At 43.4% G+C, this 15113-nt stretch overlaps 1 protein-coding gene and 2 non-coding genes across 12 annotated transcripts in view; all 3 read right to left on the bottom strand.

The window, feature by feature from the left end:
* Positions 1-10750: 10750 nt before the first annotated feature.
* LOC106568864 (eukaryotic translation initiation factor 4 gamma 1-like) overlaps positions 10751-15113 on the bottom strand; it is a 31217-nt gene continuing 26854 nt past the window's right edge. For all 10 annotated transcript variants that reach the window (XM_014139611.2, XM_014139610.2, XM_045694002.1 and 7 more), the window contains 8 exons: positions 14936-15108; positions 14596-14721; positions 14284-14365; positions 14091-14189; positions 13619-13756; positions 13384-13465; positions 12816-12956; positions 10751-12305 (listed from right to left, as the gene is read on the bottom strand). In XM_014139611.2, the coding sequence (XP_013995086.2) occupies positions 12124-12305; positions 12816-12956; positions 13384-13465; positions 13619-13756; positions 14091-14189; positions 14284-14365; positions 14596-14721; positions 14936-15108 (1023 nt within the window). In that variant the 3' untranslated portion in view covers positions 10751-12123. The remainder of the gene's footprint in view (positions 12306-12815; positions 12957-13383; positions 13466-13618; positions 13757-14090; positions 14190-14283; positions 14366-14595; positions 14722-14935; positions 15109-15113) is intronic.
* LOC123726947 (small nucleolar RNA SNORA3/SNORA45 family) lies at positions 12622-12752 on the bottom strand. The gene has a single exon (XR_006759054.1). It is a non-coding gene; the product is annotated as a small nucleolar RNA SNORA3/SNORA45 family (small nucleolar RNA).
* On the bottom strand, positions 13184-13321 carry LOC123726936 (small nucleolar RNA SNORA57). The gene has a single exon (XR_006759044.1). It is a non-coding gene; the product is annotated as a small nucleolar RNA SNORA57 (small nucleolar RNA).

Here is a 15113-nt window from a genome sequence, read left to right as displayed (position 1 = left end):
GACCACATCTGATGGAAAAAATCCCTTCACCGGGACCCCGACGATCACAGAGGGGTAACAAAAGGTACCGAGTCAATGTGCAGGGGTACGAGGAAGTTGAGGGTAATTGAGGTAATATGCACATGTAGGTAGGGGTAATGGTGACTAGGAAATCAGAATAGATAATAAACAGAGTAACAGCAGCGTATCAGAAGAGTGTGAACGTGTGTCTATATGTGATTGTGAGTGTGTGTAGAGTCAATATGCATGTGTGGCTGTGTTTTGTGTATGTATGTGTTTTAGATTTTTAGATTTATTAGGATCCCCATTAGCCGAGGCCAATGGCGACAGCTAGTCTTACTGTGGTCCAACAAATAACGAAAAAGACATTACAATTGACATACATTTAAAAATATTAACATGTAGTGTGTGTGCATCTATCAGTTACACATACATGGCAGTACATACAGTTGAAGTTGGAAGTTTACATACACCTTAACCAAATACATTTAAACTACATTTTTCCCAATTCCTAAATACCTGCTTCCATCAATGTAATTGTCTGCATCATTTCCAATCCCCCATATCTTTTTTTGGTAAATATATATATCCATATACATATACATATACATACACGTACATAACCATACATAAACATTCATACATATACACATATATACATACACACACTTTTTTTTTAGAATATACCTTTATTATTTCCCACAAACACTTCCACCCTTCCCCCAATTGGAGTGAACTAATAAACAATAACACTTAGGCATCTACCTTCAGTTTATACATCTTATACACATTTTACAGACACAATAAATAGTTATATTTTGTTTGTTTTTAGTCCTTCCTCTATTTCTGATGTCCATCCAGTTTGATTGGTAACTGTGCTATTTCACAACATTTCTAAACCTGTATACATTTTACAGACACAATAAATAGTTATATTTTGTTTGTTTTTAGTCCTTCCTGTATTTCTGATGTCCATCCAGTTTGATTGGTAACTGTGCTATTTCACAACATTTCTAAACCTGTATACATTTTACAGACACAATAAATAGTTATATTTTGTTTGTTTTTAGTCCTTCCTGTATTTCTGATGTCCATCCAGTTTGATTGGTAACTGTGCTATTTCACAACTTTTCTAAACCTGTATGCATTTTACAGACTCCGTATGTTTCCATTGGTTATCTTGTTATTAGTCCCACCCTTCAGCTCCATTCAACCCCTCCCATCTATCTCTCAACACCATCCATTTTGGATTTCTATTTGCCATATATTTCTCAACTGTGCTGTGATGCTGCACAAAAGTACTGAACCTTTCTATTCTCATAGCTTCTACAGATTGTAAATTATAGATAACATTTTTTGATAAAATAATTATTATATTATTGATTGATTGACTATGGCTTTTCAAATCACCCAGTATTGCTATCTGCAGCGTTAGTTCTAGGCAAATGTTGCAATTCTTCAGCCATTCCTGGACCTGTAACCAAAAACGAGCTACATATGGACAGTACCAAAATAAATGATCTAATGACTATGCCTCCTCACAGCAAAATGAGGAAGTTGAGGTAATTGAGGTAATTTGCACATGTAGGTAGGGGTAATGGTGACTAGGAAATCAGAATAGATAATAAACAGAGTAACAGCAGCGTATCAGAAGAGTGTGAACGTGTGTCTATATGTGATTGTGAGTGTGTGTAGAGTCAATATGCATGTGTGGCTGTGTTTTGTGTATGTATGTGTTTTAGATTTTTAGATTTATTAGGATCCCCATTAGCCGATGATAATGGCGACAGCTAGTCTTACTGTGGTCCAACAAATAACGAAAAAGACATTACAATTGACATACATTTAAAAATATTAACATGTAGTGTGTGTGTGCATCTATCAGTTACACATACATGGCAGTACATACAGTTGAAGTTGGAAGTTTACATACACCTTAGCCAAATACACTTAAACTCAGTTTTTTCACAATTCCTGACATTTAATCCTAGTAAAAATTCCCTGTCTTAGGTCAGTTAGGATCACCACTTTATTTTAAGAATGTGAAATGTCAGAATAATAGTAGAGAGAATTATTCATTTCATATTTTATTTCTTTCATCACATTCCCAGTGGGTCAGAAGTTTACATACACTCAATTAGTATTTGGTAGCATTGCCTTTAAACTGTTTAACTTGGGTCAAACATTCAGGGTAGCCTTCCACAAGCTTCCCACAATAAGTTGGGTGAATTTTGGCCCATTCCTCCTGACAGAGCTGGTGTAACTGAGTCAGGTTTGTAGGCCTCCATGCTCGCACACACTTTTTCAGTTCTGCCCACAAATTTTCTATGGGATTGAGGTCAGGGCTTTGTGATGGCCACGCCAATACCTTGACCCTGTTGTGGCAAACTGGCTTAAGGACAACTTTGGAAGTATGCTTGGGGTCATTGTCCATTTGGAAGACCCATTTGCAACCAAGCTTTTCCTTCCTGACTGATGTCTTGAGATGTTGCTTCAATATATCCACATCATTTTCCTGCCTCATGATGCCATCTATTTTGTGAAGTGCACCAGTCCCTCCTGCAGCAAAGCACCCCCACAACATGCTGCTGCCATCCCCGTGCTTCACGGTTGGGATGGTGTTCTTCGGCTTGCAAGCTTCCCCCTTTTTCCTCCAAACATAACAATGGTCATTATGGCCAAACAGTTCTATTTTTGTTTCATCAGACCAGAGGACATTTCTCCAAAAAGTACGATCTTCGTCCCCATGTGCAGTTGCCAACCGTAGTCTGGCTTTTTTGGACCAGTGGCTTCTTCCTTGCTGAGCGGCCTTTCAGGTTATGTCGACATAGGACTCGTTTTACTGTGGATATAGATACTTTTGTACCTGTTTCCTCCAGCATCTTCACAAGGTCCATTGCTGTTGTTCTGGGATTGATTTGCACTTTTCGCACCAAAGTACGTTCATCTCTAGGAGACAGAACGCGTCTCCTTCCTGAGTGGTATGACGGCTGCATGGTCCCATGGTGTTTATGCTTGCGTACTATTGTTTGTACAGATGAACGTGGTACCTTCAGGCGTTTGGAAATTGCTCCCAAGTATGAACCAGACTTGTGTAGGTCTACAATTTTTTTCTGATGTCTTGGCTGATTTCTTTTGATTTTCCCATGATGTCAAGCAAAGAGGCACTGAGTTTGAAGGTAGGCCTTAAAATACATGCACAGGTACACCTCCAATTGATTCAAATTATGTCAATTAGACTATCAGAAGCTTCTAAAGCCATAACATCATTTTCTGGAATTTTCCAAGCTGTTAAAAGCCACAGTCGACTTAGTGCATGTAAACTTCTGACCCACTGGAATTGTGATACAGTGAATTATAAATGAAATAATCTGTCTGTAAACAATTGTTGGAACAATTACTTGTGTCATGCACAAAGTAGATGTCCTAACCAACTTGCCAAAACTATAGTTTGTTAACAAGAAATTTGTGGAGTGGTTGAAAAACGAGTTTTAATGACTCCAACCTAAGTGTATGTAAACTTCCGACTTTAACTGTACACACAACAAGTAGGTGGCATGGGGGAGAGGCGTTGTGCCGTGAGGTGTTGCTTTATTTATTCTTTGAAACTAGATTTGCTGTTCACTTGCACTATGTAAGATGGAAGGGAGTTCTATGTTCTCATGGCTCTGTATAATACTGTACATTTCTTTGAATTTGTTCTGGACCTGGGGACTGTGAAAAGACCCCTGGTACCATGTCTGGTGGGGTAAGTGTGTGTGTGTGTGTCAGGGCTGTGCATAAGTTGACTATGCAAACAATTTGGAATTCCCAACACATTGTTTCTTATAGAAAGTATTTCCTCAACTCTTAGCCAAGAGAGACTGGCATGCATAGTATTAATTTTAGCCTTCTGATTACAATGAAGAGCAAGACGTGCCGCTCTGTTCTGGGGAGCTGCAACTTCACTAGAACTTTCTTTGCAGCACTTGACCACATGACCGGACAATAATCAATATAAGATAAAACTAGAGCCTGCAGGACTTGCTTTGTGGAGCGTGGTGTCAACAAAGCAGAGCATATCTTTATTACAGACAGACCTCACCCCATCTTTACAACCTTTGAATCTATGTGTTGATCATGACAGTTTACACTCTAAGGTAAGACCAAGTCATTTAGTCTCCTCAACTTGTTCAACAGCCACACCATTCATTACCAGATTCAGCTGAGGTCTAGAACTTACCGAATGATTGATACCAAATACAATGCTTTTAGTATTAGAAATGTTCAGGACCAGTTTCTTACTGGCCACACATTTGAAAACAGACTGCAACTCTTTGATAAGGGTTTTAGTGACTTCATTAGCACTGGTTGCTGATGTGTATATGGTTGAATCATCAGTTTACATGGACACACATGTTTTGTTTAATTCCAGTGGCAGGTCATTGGTAAAAATAGAAAGGGGTAGAGGGCCTAGAGAGCTGCCTTGCGGTACACCACAATTTACATGTTTGATATTAGAGAAGCTTCCATTAAAGAAAACCCTCAAAGATCTATTAGATAGACAGAGGTTGAAAAGCCATAACACATACATTTTCTCAACAACAGGTTGTTGGGCTCCCGAGTGGCACAGCGGTCTAAGGAACTGCATCTCAGTACAAGAGGTGCCACTGCAGTCCCTGGTTTGAATCCAGGCTGCATCACATCTGGCTGTGATTGGGAGTACCATATGGCGGTGCACTATTGGCCCAGTGTCGTCCGGGTTTGGCTGGGATAGGCCGTCATTGTAAATAAGAATTTGTTCTTAAATGACTTGCCTAGTTAAATCAAAATAAATAAATGGTCAAACATATCAAGGCTGCAACAATCATCAGTCAATTGTGTCAGTGCAGTACATGTTGAGTGCTCTTCTCTATAAGCATGCTGAAAGTCTGTTGTTGATTTGTTTACAGAGAAATTGTATTTGGTCAAACCCAATTTTTCCCAACAGTTTGCTTAGAGCTGGCAGCAAGCTGATAGGTCTGCTGTTAGAAACAGTAAAGGCCGCTTTACCACTCTTGGGTAGCGGAATGACTTTGGCTTCCCTCCAGGCATGAGGACAAAGACTTTCCTCTAAATTCAGATTAAAGATATGACAGATAGGAGTGGCTATAGAGTCAGCTACCATCCTCAGTAGCTTTCCATCTAAGTTGTCAATGCCAGGAGGGTTGTCATTATATACTGCTCAAAAAAATAAAGGGAACACTTAAACAACACATCCTAGATCTGAATGAAAGAAATAATCTTATTAAATCCTTTTTTCTTTACATAGTTGAATGTGCTGACAACAAAATCACACAAAAATAATCAATGGAAATCCAATTTATCAACCCATGGAGGTCTGGATTTGGAGTCACACTCAAAATTAAAGTGGAAAACCACACTACGGGCTGATCCAACTTTGATGTAATGTCCTTAAAACAAGTCAAAATGAGGCTCAGGAGTGTGTGTGGCCTCCACGTGCCTGTATGACCTCCCTACAACGCCTGGGCATGCTCCTGATGAGGTGGCGGATGGTCTCCTGAGGGATCTCCTCCCAGACCTGGACTAAAGCATCCGCCAACTCCTGGACAGTCTGTGGTGCAACGTGGCGTTGGTGGATGGAGCGAGACATGATGTCCCAGATGTGCTCAATTGGATTCAGGTCTGGGGAACGGGCAGGCCAGTCCATAGCATCAATGCCTTGCTCTTGCAGGATCTGCTGACACACTCCAGCCACATGAGGTCTAGCATTGTCTTGCATTAGGAGGAACCCAGGGCCAACCGCACCAGCATATGGTCTCACAAGGGGTCTGAGGATCTCATCTCGGTACCTAATGGCAGTCAGGCTACCTCTGGCGAGCACATGGAGGGCTGTGCGGCCCCCCAAAGAAATGCCACCCCACACCATGACTGCCTCACCGCCAAACCGGTCATGCTGGAGGATGTTGCAGGCAGCAGAACGTTCTCCACGGCGTCTCCAGACTCTGTCACGTCTGTCACATGCTCAGTGTGAACCTGCTTTCATCTGTGAAGGGCACAGGGCGCCAGTGGCGAATTTGCCAATCTTGGTGTTCACTGGCAAATGCCAAACGTCCTGCACGGTGTTGAGCTGTAAGCACAACCCCCACCTGTGGACGTCGGGCCCTCATACCACCCTCATGGAGTCTGTTTCTGACCGTTTGAGCAGACACATGCACATTTGTGGCCTGCTGGAGGTCATTTTGCAGGGCTCTGGCAGTGCTTCTCCTGCTCCTCCTTGCACAAAGGCGGAGGTAGCGGTCCTGCTGCTGGGTTGTTGCCCTCCTACGGCCTCCTCCACGTCTCCTGATGTACTGGCCTGTCTCCTGGTAGCGCCTCCATGCTCTGGACACTACGCTGACAGACACAGCAAACCTTCTTGCCATAGCTCGCATTGATGTGCCATCCTGGATGAGCTGCACTACCTGAGCCACTTGTGTGGGTTGTAGACTCCGTCTCATGCTACCACTAGAGTGAAAGCACCGCCAGCATTCAAAAGTGACCAAAACATCAGCCAGGAAGCATAGGAACTGAGAAGTGGTCTGTGGTCCCCGCCTGCAGAACCACTCCTTTATTGGGGGTGTCTTGCTAATTGCCTATAATTTCCACCTGTTGTCTATTCCATTTGCACAACAGCATGTGACATTTATTGTCAATCAGTGTTGCTTCCTAAGTGGACAGTTTGATTTCACAGAAGTGTGATTGACTTGGAGTTACATTGTGTTGTTTAAGTGTTCCCTTTATTTTATTGAGCAGTGTAGATCAATAATAATTTTTCGACCTCTCCCACACTAACTTTACAAAATTCAAACTTGCAGCGCTTTTCTTTCATTATTTGTTTTTTAATGCATGCGTGCAATGGCTCACTGTTCATTGTTGGCATTTCCTGCGTAAGTTAGCCAATAATTGCCAACAACAGATGGTTTTGAATTGAATAAGCCATCGGATTCAATGAAAGATGGAGATGAATGTGTTTCTGCCCATAATTTAATTTAAAGTACTCCAAAGTTTTTTTTCCATCATTCTTTAAATCATTGATCTTGGCTTCATATTACAGTTTCTTCTTTTTGTTGAGTTCAGTCACATCATTTCTCAATTTACAGTAATTCAGCCAGTCAGATGTGCAGCTAGACTTAAATTCATCAAGTGCAGTGTCTGGATGCTCCTTATTAATCACATCAGACCAACAAATATTTTTAACATCATCCACATAAGAGTCACAGCAGCATATTTTGTATGATCTCTTATACACAATTTTAGGCCCAGTTTATGGAATTTTGGCTTTCCTGGATATAGCCACTATATTGTGATCACTGCATCCAATGGGTACCGATACAGCTTTAGAATAAAGTTCTTCATTACTAGTAAAAATGTGATCAATACATGTGGATGATCTTGTTCCTGTAGTGTTTGTAAACACCCTGTTAGGTTGATTAATAACCTGAACCACATTACAGGCACTGGTTACAGTGAGAAGCTTCCTCTTGAGCGGACAGCTTGATGAAAACCATTCAATATTCAGGTCCCCATCACATACACTATCAAGCATTTCACACATATTATTTAGATACTGACTGTTAGCACTTGGTGGCCTATAGCAACACCCCAAAAGAAAAGGCTTTAGATGTGCCAAGTGAACCTGCAACCACAACACTTCAATAACACTTGACATAAGATCTTCTCTAAGCATTACAGGGATATGGCTCTAAATATATACAGCAACACCTCCCCCATAAGCATTCTGTCTCTTCTAGAGATGTTATATCCTTGTATTGCTAATGATGTATCATCAAATGAATTATCAAAGTGAGTCTCAGAAATAGCTAATATACTGTATGAATGTTATCTGATGTTAGCAAGTTATTGATTTCATGAACCTTATTTACAAGGCTACATACTGTATATTAATATGGGCTATTTTCAGCCCTTTCCTGGGTATCTTATCAGAGATGGACATAATATAGAAAACAGCAAACAAAGCTATACATTCCATTAATCTGTTGGTGTGCGTAAGTGTGTGTGTGTGTGCGCTGCGGGGTTGAAGCTACGAACCCATAGGCTTGGTTCGCTCAGGATGTACAATAAACAGAGTAGCAGCAGCGTATGCGAAGAGTGGGAAAGTGTGTCTATGTGCGAGTGTTGGAGTGTCAGTGTAGTATGTGTGAGTTTCTGGGTAGAGTCCAGTGAGTGTGAATAGAGCCAGTGCAAGAGAGTCAGTGCAAAAAAAAAGGGGTCACTGTAAATAGTCCAGGTAGCCACTTGATTAACTGTTCAACAGTCTTATGGCTGGTAGGTAGAAGCTGTTCAGGAGCCTTTTGCTCCCAGGCTTGGCACTCTGGTACTGCTTGCCATGCGGTAGCAGAGAGAACAGTCTATGACCATCAAACTCAGCTCTGGAACTCGAAGCCAGTTCCACTGCATTTGTTCGTTGTTCCCCTCTAATCAGGGACTGATTTAGACCTGGGACACCAGGTGAGTGAAATTATTTATCAGGTAGAAGAGAAAACCAGCAGGCTCCAGACCTCGTAAGGTAAGAGATGAGTACCCCTGGTCTATGACTTGGGTGGCTGGAGTCTTAAAATGTTTAGGGTCTTCCTCTGACACCGCCTGGTATAGAGGTCCTGAATGGCAAGGAGCTCGGCCCCAGTGATGTACTGGGCCGTCTGCACTATCCTCTGTTGCGCCAAGCAGTCGGATGCCAAGCATTTGCCATACCAAGCAGTAATGCAGCCAGTCAATATGCTGTCAATGGTGCAGCTGTAAAACTTGTAAAATCTGAGGGCCCATGCCAAATATTTTCAGCCTGCTGAGGGGGAAGAGGTGTTGTGCCCTCTTCATGGCTGCGTTGGTGTATTTGGACCATGATAGGTCCTTAGTGAAGTGGACACCGACGAACTTGAAGCTCTCAACACGCTCCACTTCAGCCCGGTCGATGTGAACGGGGGCGTGCTCAGCCCTCCGTTTCCTGTTGTCCACGATACGTTATTTTGTCTCGCTGACGTTGCTGCCAGTTCTCTGACCTCCTCCCTATAGGCTGTCTCATCGCCATCAGTGATCAGGCCTACCACCGTTGTGTCGTTGGCAAACTTAATGATGGTGTTGGAGTCATGTGTGGCAACGCAATCATGGGTGAACAGGGAGTACAGAAGGGGACTAAGTACGCACCCCTGAGGGGCCCCCGTGTTTTGTGTCAGCGTGGCATATGTGTTGTTGCCTAACCGCACCACCTGGGGAGGCCCGTCAGGAAGTTCAGGATCCAGTTGCAGAGGGAGGTGTTCAGTCCCAGGCTCCTTAGCTTTGTGATGAGCTTGGAGGGCACTATGGAGTTGCTCACTGAGCTGTAGTCAATTAACTAAAAGTCCTTGTCTGAGAGATTTACATGGTTACCAAAACATCACTCCAGGGTAAGCTTGCACAAAACATAACCCTTATTTAAGTGTATCTAAAATTCCAAGGGAAAAAATGTATGGTGGAAAAATGATTGGAATCATTTCCCTGTTTGACCGCTAAGTTTTATGGGTATTACACCTCCACTATGGGGTTCTATAGACAGCTACAAAAATTATAGATGAAAACCCTCTTGGTAAATAGTACGGTCTACAGCTTATCATGAGGTATTCTAACTCAGGCAAGCAGAACCTCAAGACTTCCTTAATATTAGAGAGTGTTAATAGCTGGTGCGCAAAGAAACACACCACCCCTCCTTGCGTTTACCCGACGCTACCGTTCTGTCCTGCCGATGTATAGAAAAACAGAGCTAGATTTACATTTCCATGATCACATTGTTAGGATAGTCTTGAATGGAGATTGTCCAGTTTATTCTCCAGTGATTGTACGTCCGCCAATAGAACGGAGGGTAGAGGCGGTTTATCCACTCACCGACGTAGTCTCGTCCGGTATTCTACATGCCGGGCCTCTAACGCCGCCTCTTCCCTTTTCGTGTGTCAAGGATTTGTGCCTGGTCTGGGATGAGCAGTATGTCCGACTCATTAAAGTAGAAATCCTCATCCAAACACAGTGCCTGAATTGCACATGGACACCTGTTTAAATTCATAAATGTTCACATGACATAAGGATGTCATAAGGGTTGTAGGTGTAATAAAGCCTATGTATCCAGGCACCAATATGTTAGATATTAATATGGCAGAAATTAGTAATTTGAGCTAATTACATGTTTTCTTCTGTATAAGGCAGTGGTAATGTTCAGTATAGATAAACAGTTTGTGTGAACTGAAATGACCAAAACCAGAAGAAAAGCATGCAGAAACAATATTGAACTACATATTTTAAAACGATACCATCTTTGAGCACTAGCACTCGAATAAAGGCCATGACAATATGCATAGAATTGCAGAAAACTTGCTTTAAAAGTGCAAACTTCTCTCAGCTCAACAATCTTTTATTGCTGAAAATTTGATTTAGAACAGCAAAATTCTCTTCACCACCAATATACCCTTCTAGCTAACAGGCTGTTAGAGTTAACACGTCCTCTTCCAATGAACTGTGGTAAGGTGAAAATAATGAAAAGTCTATCAAAGCTATTCATTTTGAAATGGATTACTTCTACCTGCCATTCTCATTCCCCTGATAAGACAAGTCATTCTTTTTGTTGCCATCATATGGTGGGGGTCTCTGGGTTGCCGACTTCACCCGGGCAAGAAAAGTTTGAAAACCCCTGCACGACAGTACCCTTAACGCAAGACCTGGGAAATGCATGTACAAACTCCCCTCAGAAACTTGATAAGTCTTTTATTTGCAATTTTCAGGTTTCCTCATCTTTTCCAGTTTATGATGCAAAAAGAAGCAGTAATTCCTTAAATAATAAAGAAAGCAACAAAATATTTACAAAAGTCCAAAAAAACTAATGGATGGATGACCTAAAGCATCCCTCTCTGCATCTGGACAAACTGCCACTTCTGTTGGAAAAAGATACAGCATTTTATAGTCTACATTACATCAGTAATTTCTGTATTATTTCTGAAAAATAAAACTGACAAGAAAAAAAAACCTCTCATATATATGCACAGAACGCTCCTGAAATGTGATTCCACTTAGAGTAGAAAAGGCTTTCGGATCATTTCTGTTTTTCTTATTTCATCAAGTTGATTTCTGTAGGTTTCAAGTTTTAACGGTGATTTTGTCATTAAGAGTCCTCTAGTTAATGGGGTTTATTTTCCTCATTCGACCGGGGTCGAGAGAGAGAACGCACCCAACAGTTCATCATGTAACTACAGGAGAGGTAAAAGACGCAGAATCTCAGTCAGGATTGACTACTGGGGGAGGAAGTGAAAGGTAGGCTTTAAGGAAGCATATAGAAGACCCCCACCGTCCTCCAGTAGCCAAGGTCAGAGGCTAATGGTCAAAAGGTCACAATCCATCCCCCATCTTGTTTCTCTGTCAAAGTCCCAGTACTGGCGGTAAACAGGAAGTGGAAAAAAGGAAAAAGAACCGTCGCTCAGAAAGCCATTCAGCGTCTCTATAGTTGGCAACATACGCTTGATGTCAGCTGATCAGCAAACATACCTCGTCTACGTCATTAAAAGAAACACACGTCAACCATGCTGCACACACACAAAGAGAAGACAGAGCTCTGTGTTCGATCGGACGTCACACACACGCATGGCATACCCCCACTCCTAGGGAAAAACATGCTACATGACACCTCTACCATTGTCTCTATGCGTTTGCGTGTCATATAGTATGTTGCATAATATCATTTTGTCTACAACCACAAAGAGCAGCGTGTTGGTTTGTTATTGTTTTCTCAAGAACAACAAGTCAAAAGGGTTTTATACGCAGTGACCGTAGTAGTTATTCCACGCGTTTACACAAGCAAAATCCGTCTCAATCATTTATTTCATTTTTCGGTGGACACACGCCATCACAAAATAGGGAAAAGAGAATGAGGAAGTGAGCGAGAGAGAGAGAAGAGAGAAATTGATTGCATGTCAGGTCCCTCTCTAAAAAGCCTTGTTGAGGAGCGATATCAGTCCGCCACATTAAAAACAAAAAAACAAGGGCCATAGAGTCCAATTCTCTCCTCGGGCTCCCCTTGCAATACACCTCCCTAGCCATAGAGGGCGGTGGAAGTTTTAGAGAGGCCATTTAGTCCTTGTCGGACTCCTCTTCGGCCTCGCGGAGCCAGGTGAAGAAGGCGGTGACCGACTTAAGGGCCACGCCCTTGCCGGTCTGCTCTGCGGGGTCTTTGCTGGACTCCCACCTGTAGAAGGCCTCCTCTTTGATCACGTCCTCGTCGTACAGCGCGTCAAAGAACATCCGCAGCAGATCTGGCGAAGGGAGGATGCCACAGTCAGAAGAGGGTAGTTAAGATGCACAGCCATAATCATGATTCCTGAACTATGAATCTAGCCACAACACCATCTGATAGAGAAATGTGGATAAATACACACTCCCTCAGCAAACATTTGAATTCACACAAACAATCAAAGCTCATCTTACACAATGCTATTTTAATTTTTTTTGCGAGACAGGAGATAAAGCCAGTGGGGCAGAATGTGAACGACAATCACAAATTCTACACGGAATGGGAAGCAACTGCAGTGCTGTGGATGTTCAGGACAAAAAGAACCATCAAAATGGAGGTTCTGTATCTGAGCTGGTGATTGGCTGGGCCACAAGAGACTACAGCCATTGAATAGGCAAAGAGGTTTACTCTGCGAGCACTCTAGCACACCAGGACAATGAGGTTGTAAAGGCGTGACTCTAGCCTCGCGATCCACAATCACACACACCTTCACAGAACTGAGGCGAAACACACACTACAGTACTGTACTCACTGGCCGGTTGCTCCATGTGCACCATGAGGGCCTGGAGGGCGTAAAGGGCCTGCAGCTCCCTATGCTCGTCACTCAGGTACCGCTGCAGCAGCTTGGCCCTCTGGGTAATCTGCTCCACGTCCACCTTGTACGGGTTCTCACCTGGATGGAGAGGAGGAGGGAGAGCGCGTTTGAGTGAGGGAAGGCAGAGAGGGAGAAAGGATGGGTACATGTTCCACCTCCCCTTTCTTCTTACAACGTAGTCTCCAACCAGTCAACCCGATTCATAGGAAAATTAACCCAGACCCATAAACCCAGAGTAGCACCAAACAACCAACACTCATTCTACACCCAACTTGATGCCCCCGTCGCCAATCAGACAGATATCAGAATGTACCAGCGATTGAGCATAGAACCAGAAGTCGGGGACATTCTGGCACCGAATACATAGCACTGTCCTTGGTTTCTCTCCATCACACACACACACACGATATACAGGGCAACAGCATGCATGCCAAGAAAGGAGGTTGGAAGCATCTTTAAGGTATGCAAACAGAAGGGCCAGATATACGGGCTTTGCGGTACTCACATATAACAGCTGACTGGCAAATAGAGGTCATCAGAGCGCGCACAAACTGGTTGGCAGCCGCCTGCTGTTGGTCCAGGTTGGCCTGGAAGTGAGAGGGTAAATAGTTACCACACAGAGCCTGCTTTCCCAAAAGTTAGAGGTAGATCGCGTGTTTAAACTTTCAGTTGACCTGCTGATACACAAAGTTGCATATGCACGCACATCACACCACAGACACACCCACACACACACACACCTCGACCCAGTCTCTGATGCGCTGGTTGTTAGCCTTGTCCTGGATCAGTCTGTCCAGATGTTTGCTAAGCTCCTCCCCGCTCATGGGCTTCTTCTGATTGGTCTCATCCGACTCCTCCCCCAGGGTAAACTCCATTTTCTGGAAAGAGTGAACACGCCATAGAATTACACAATGCTTATTGTGCAATCTTTTTGTATGTTTTCAATAAACATTTGGAGACAAAATATAGTTCCCATGTTGTCAATGATAACTTTGATTCTAAGCCAACACGCATCGGTTTCCTTGCTAAAACACACCTACAGAACGAGAACGCAAACCCATATCATCTTCCCTTAACCAAAAACAACTAAAATCCTCTCATTTGTTTAGGGCAGTCGCATGTTCAGTCCACCGATCTTAAATCTTACATGGCATTCAGATCGAGTGGCACTAAAAAAAATTAAAAAAGTTGAACCCCTTCTCCCACACTGACCTGTTCAGTCACAAACTTATTGACATCCTCATCCTCTGGCAGGAAGTCTCTCCAGTTGAGTCCTGCTTCTGTCCACAGACCACCCACCTTCTTATGGGTCTGAAAATCATGATTTTTAAAAAAAACAAATAATTAAATGCACAATTCATTTACCCCCCCCACCACACAGAGCTGCTTGCACAGAGACACTTACCATTCCTTTGCAGAGTAAGTTGAGAATCTGCACCAGCAGTAGACCAGCCTTACCCAGGGGAACCAGGGGCTTGGAGATCTCCCTGTAAGAAAAACACACACATACAGTAGCGAAAGGTTATTGAGCGCTCCTTTAAACTTCTAAATTCATTACATCAGTCTCAAACAGTAGATTTATTTTTTGCCTAGCGCTTCTTCACTATTCATCCACAAAGCGAAGCGTCGGTCAAAGCCTTTCTGGAATCGACGCCGTTACATGCAAGTGACCGCCGGAGTTGGGGCCTACACAACCTATGTAGAGCCTGGGCCTCACCTGAAGAGCTGTCCCATGGGGATGCCTCCGTCATGGAGCATGGGGGTGATGAGCTCAGCCAGGTATTGCCAGATGTGGGGGATGTCTATGGCCATATCCTCAGCCACCTCCAGGATCTCCTGGAGCCTGTGATTACAACATAACCAGGTAAAGACCTTATTCTGTGCTCTCTTCACCCACACCCACAAAACAAGGCAAACGAATCATTTGGAGAACTATGTTGTGGACAGGATTGCGTGCTTCCTCAAAACACACACTTTCTTTCACCATTTGAGAAATGCACACAACCTGGTGTTTAGGGCACTACTTCTCTGCCTGCCTCCCTCTCTGCCTCCCTCACCCCTTGTAGTACTGTGTTGTGGGCAGGGTGCCAGCCTTGAGGAGCTGATGCAGCAGCAGGCCCATCCGTTCCCTGGCGATGGCGCTGCGCTCCAGAGTGTCCTCCAGGCCGTTCCGCACAAACACAAAGAGCAGCGGGGCGCTGTTCAGCTCCGCTACACACTGCAGCGCCTCCTACA

Source organism: Salmo salar, chromosome ssa14 (genome assembly GCF_905237065.1).
Source record: "Salmo salar chromosome ssa14, Ssal_v3.1, whole genome shotgun sequence".
Lineage (NCBI taxonomy): Eukaryota > Metazoa > Chordata > Actinopteri > Salmoniformes > Salmonidae > Salmo > Salmo salar.
Note: the sequence above shows the minus strand (reverse complement) of the source record. Positions and strands in the feature narration are given on the sequence as shown.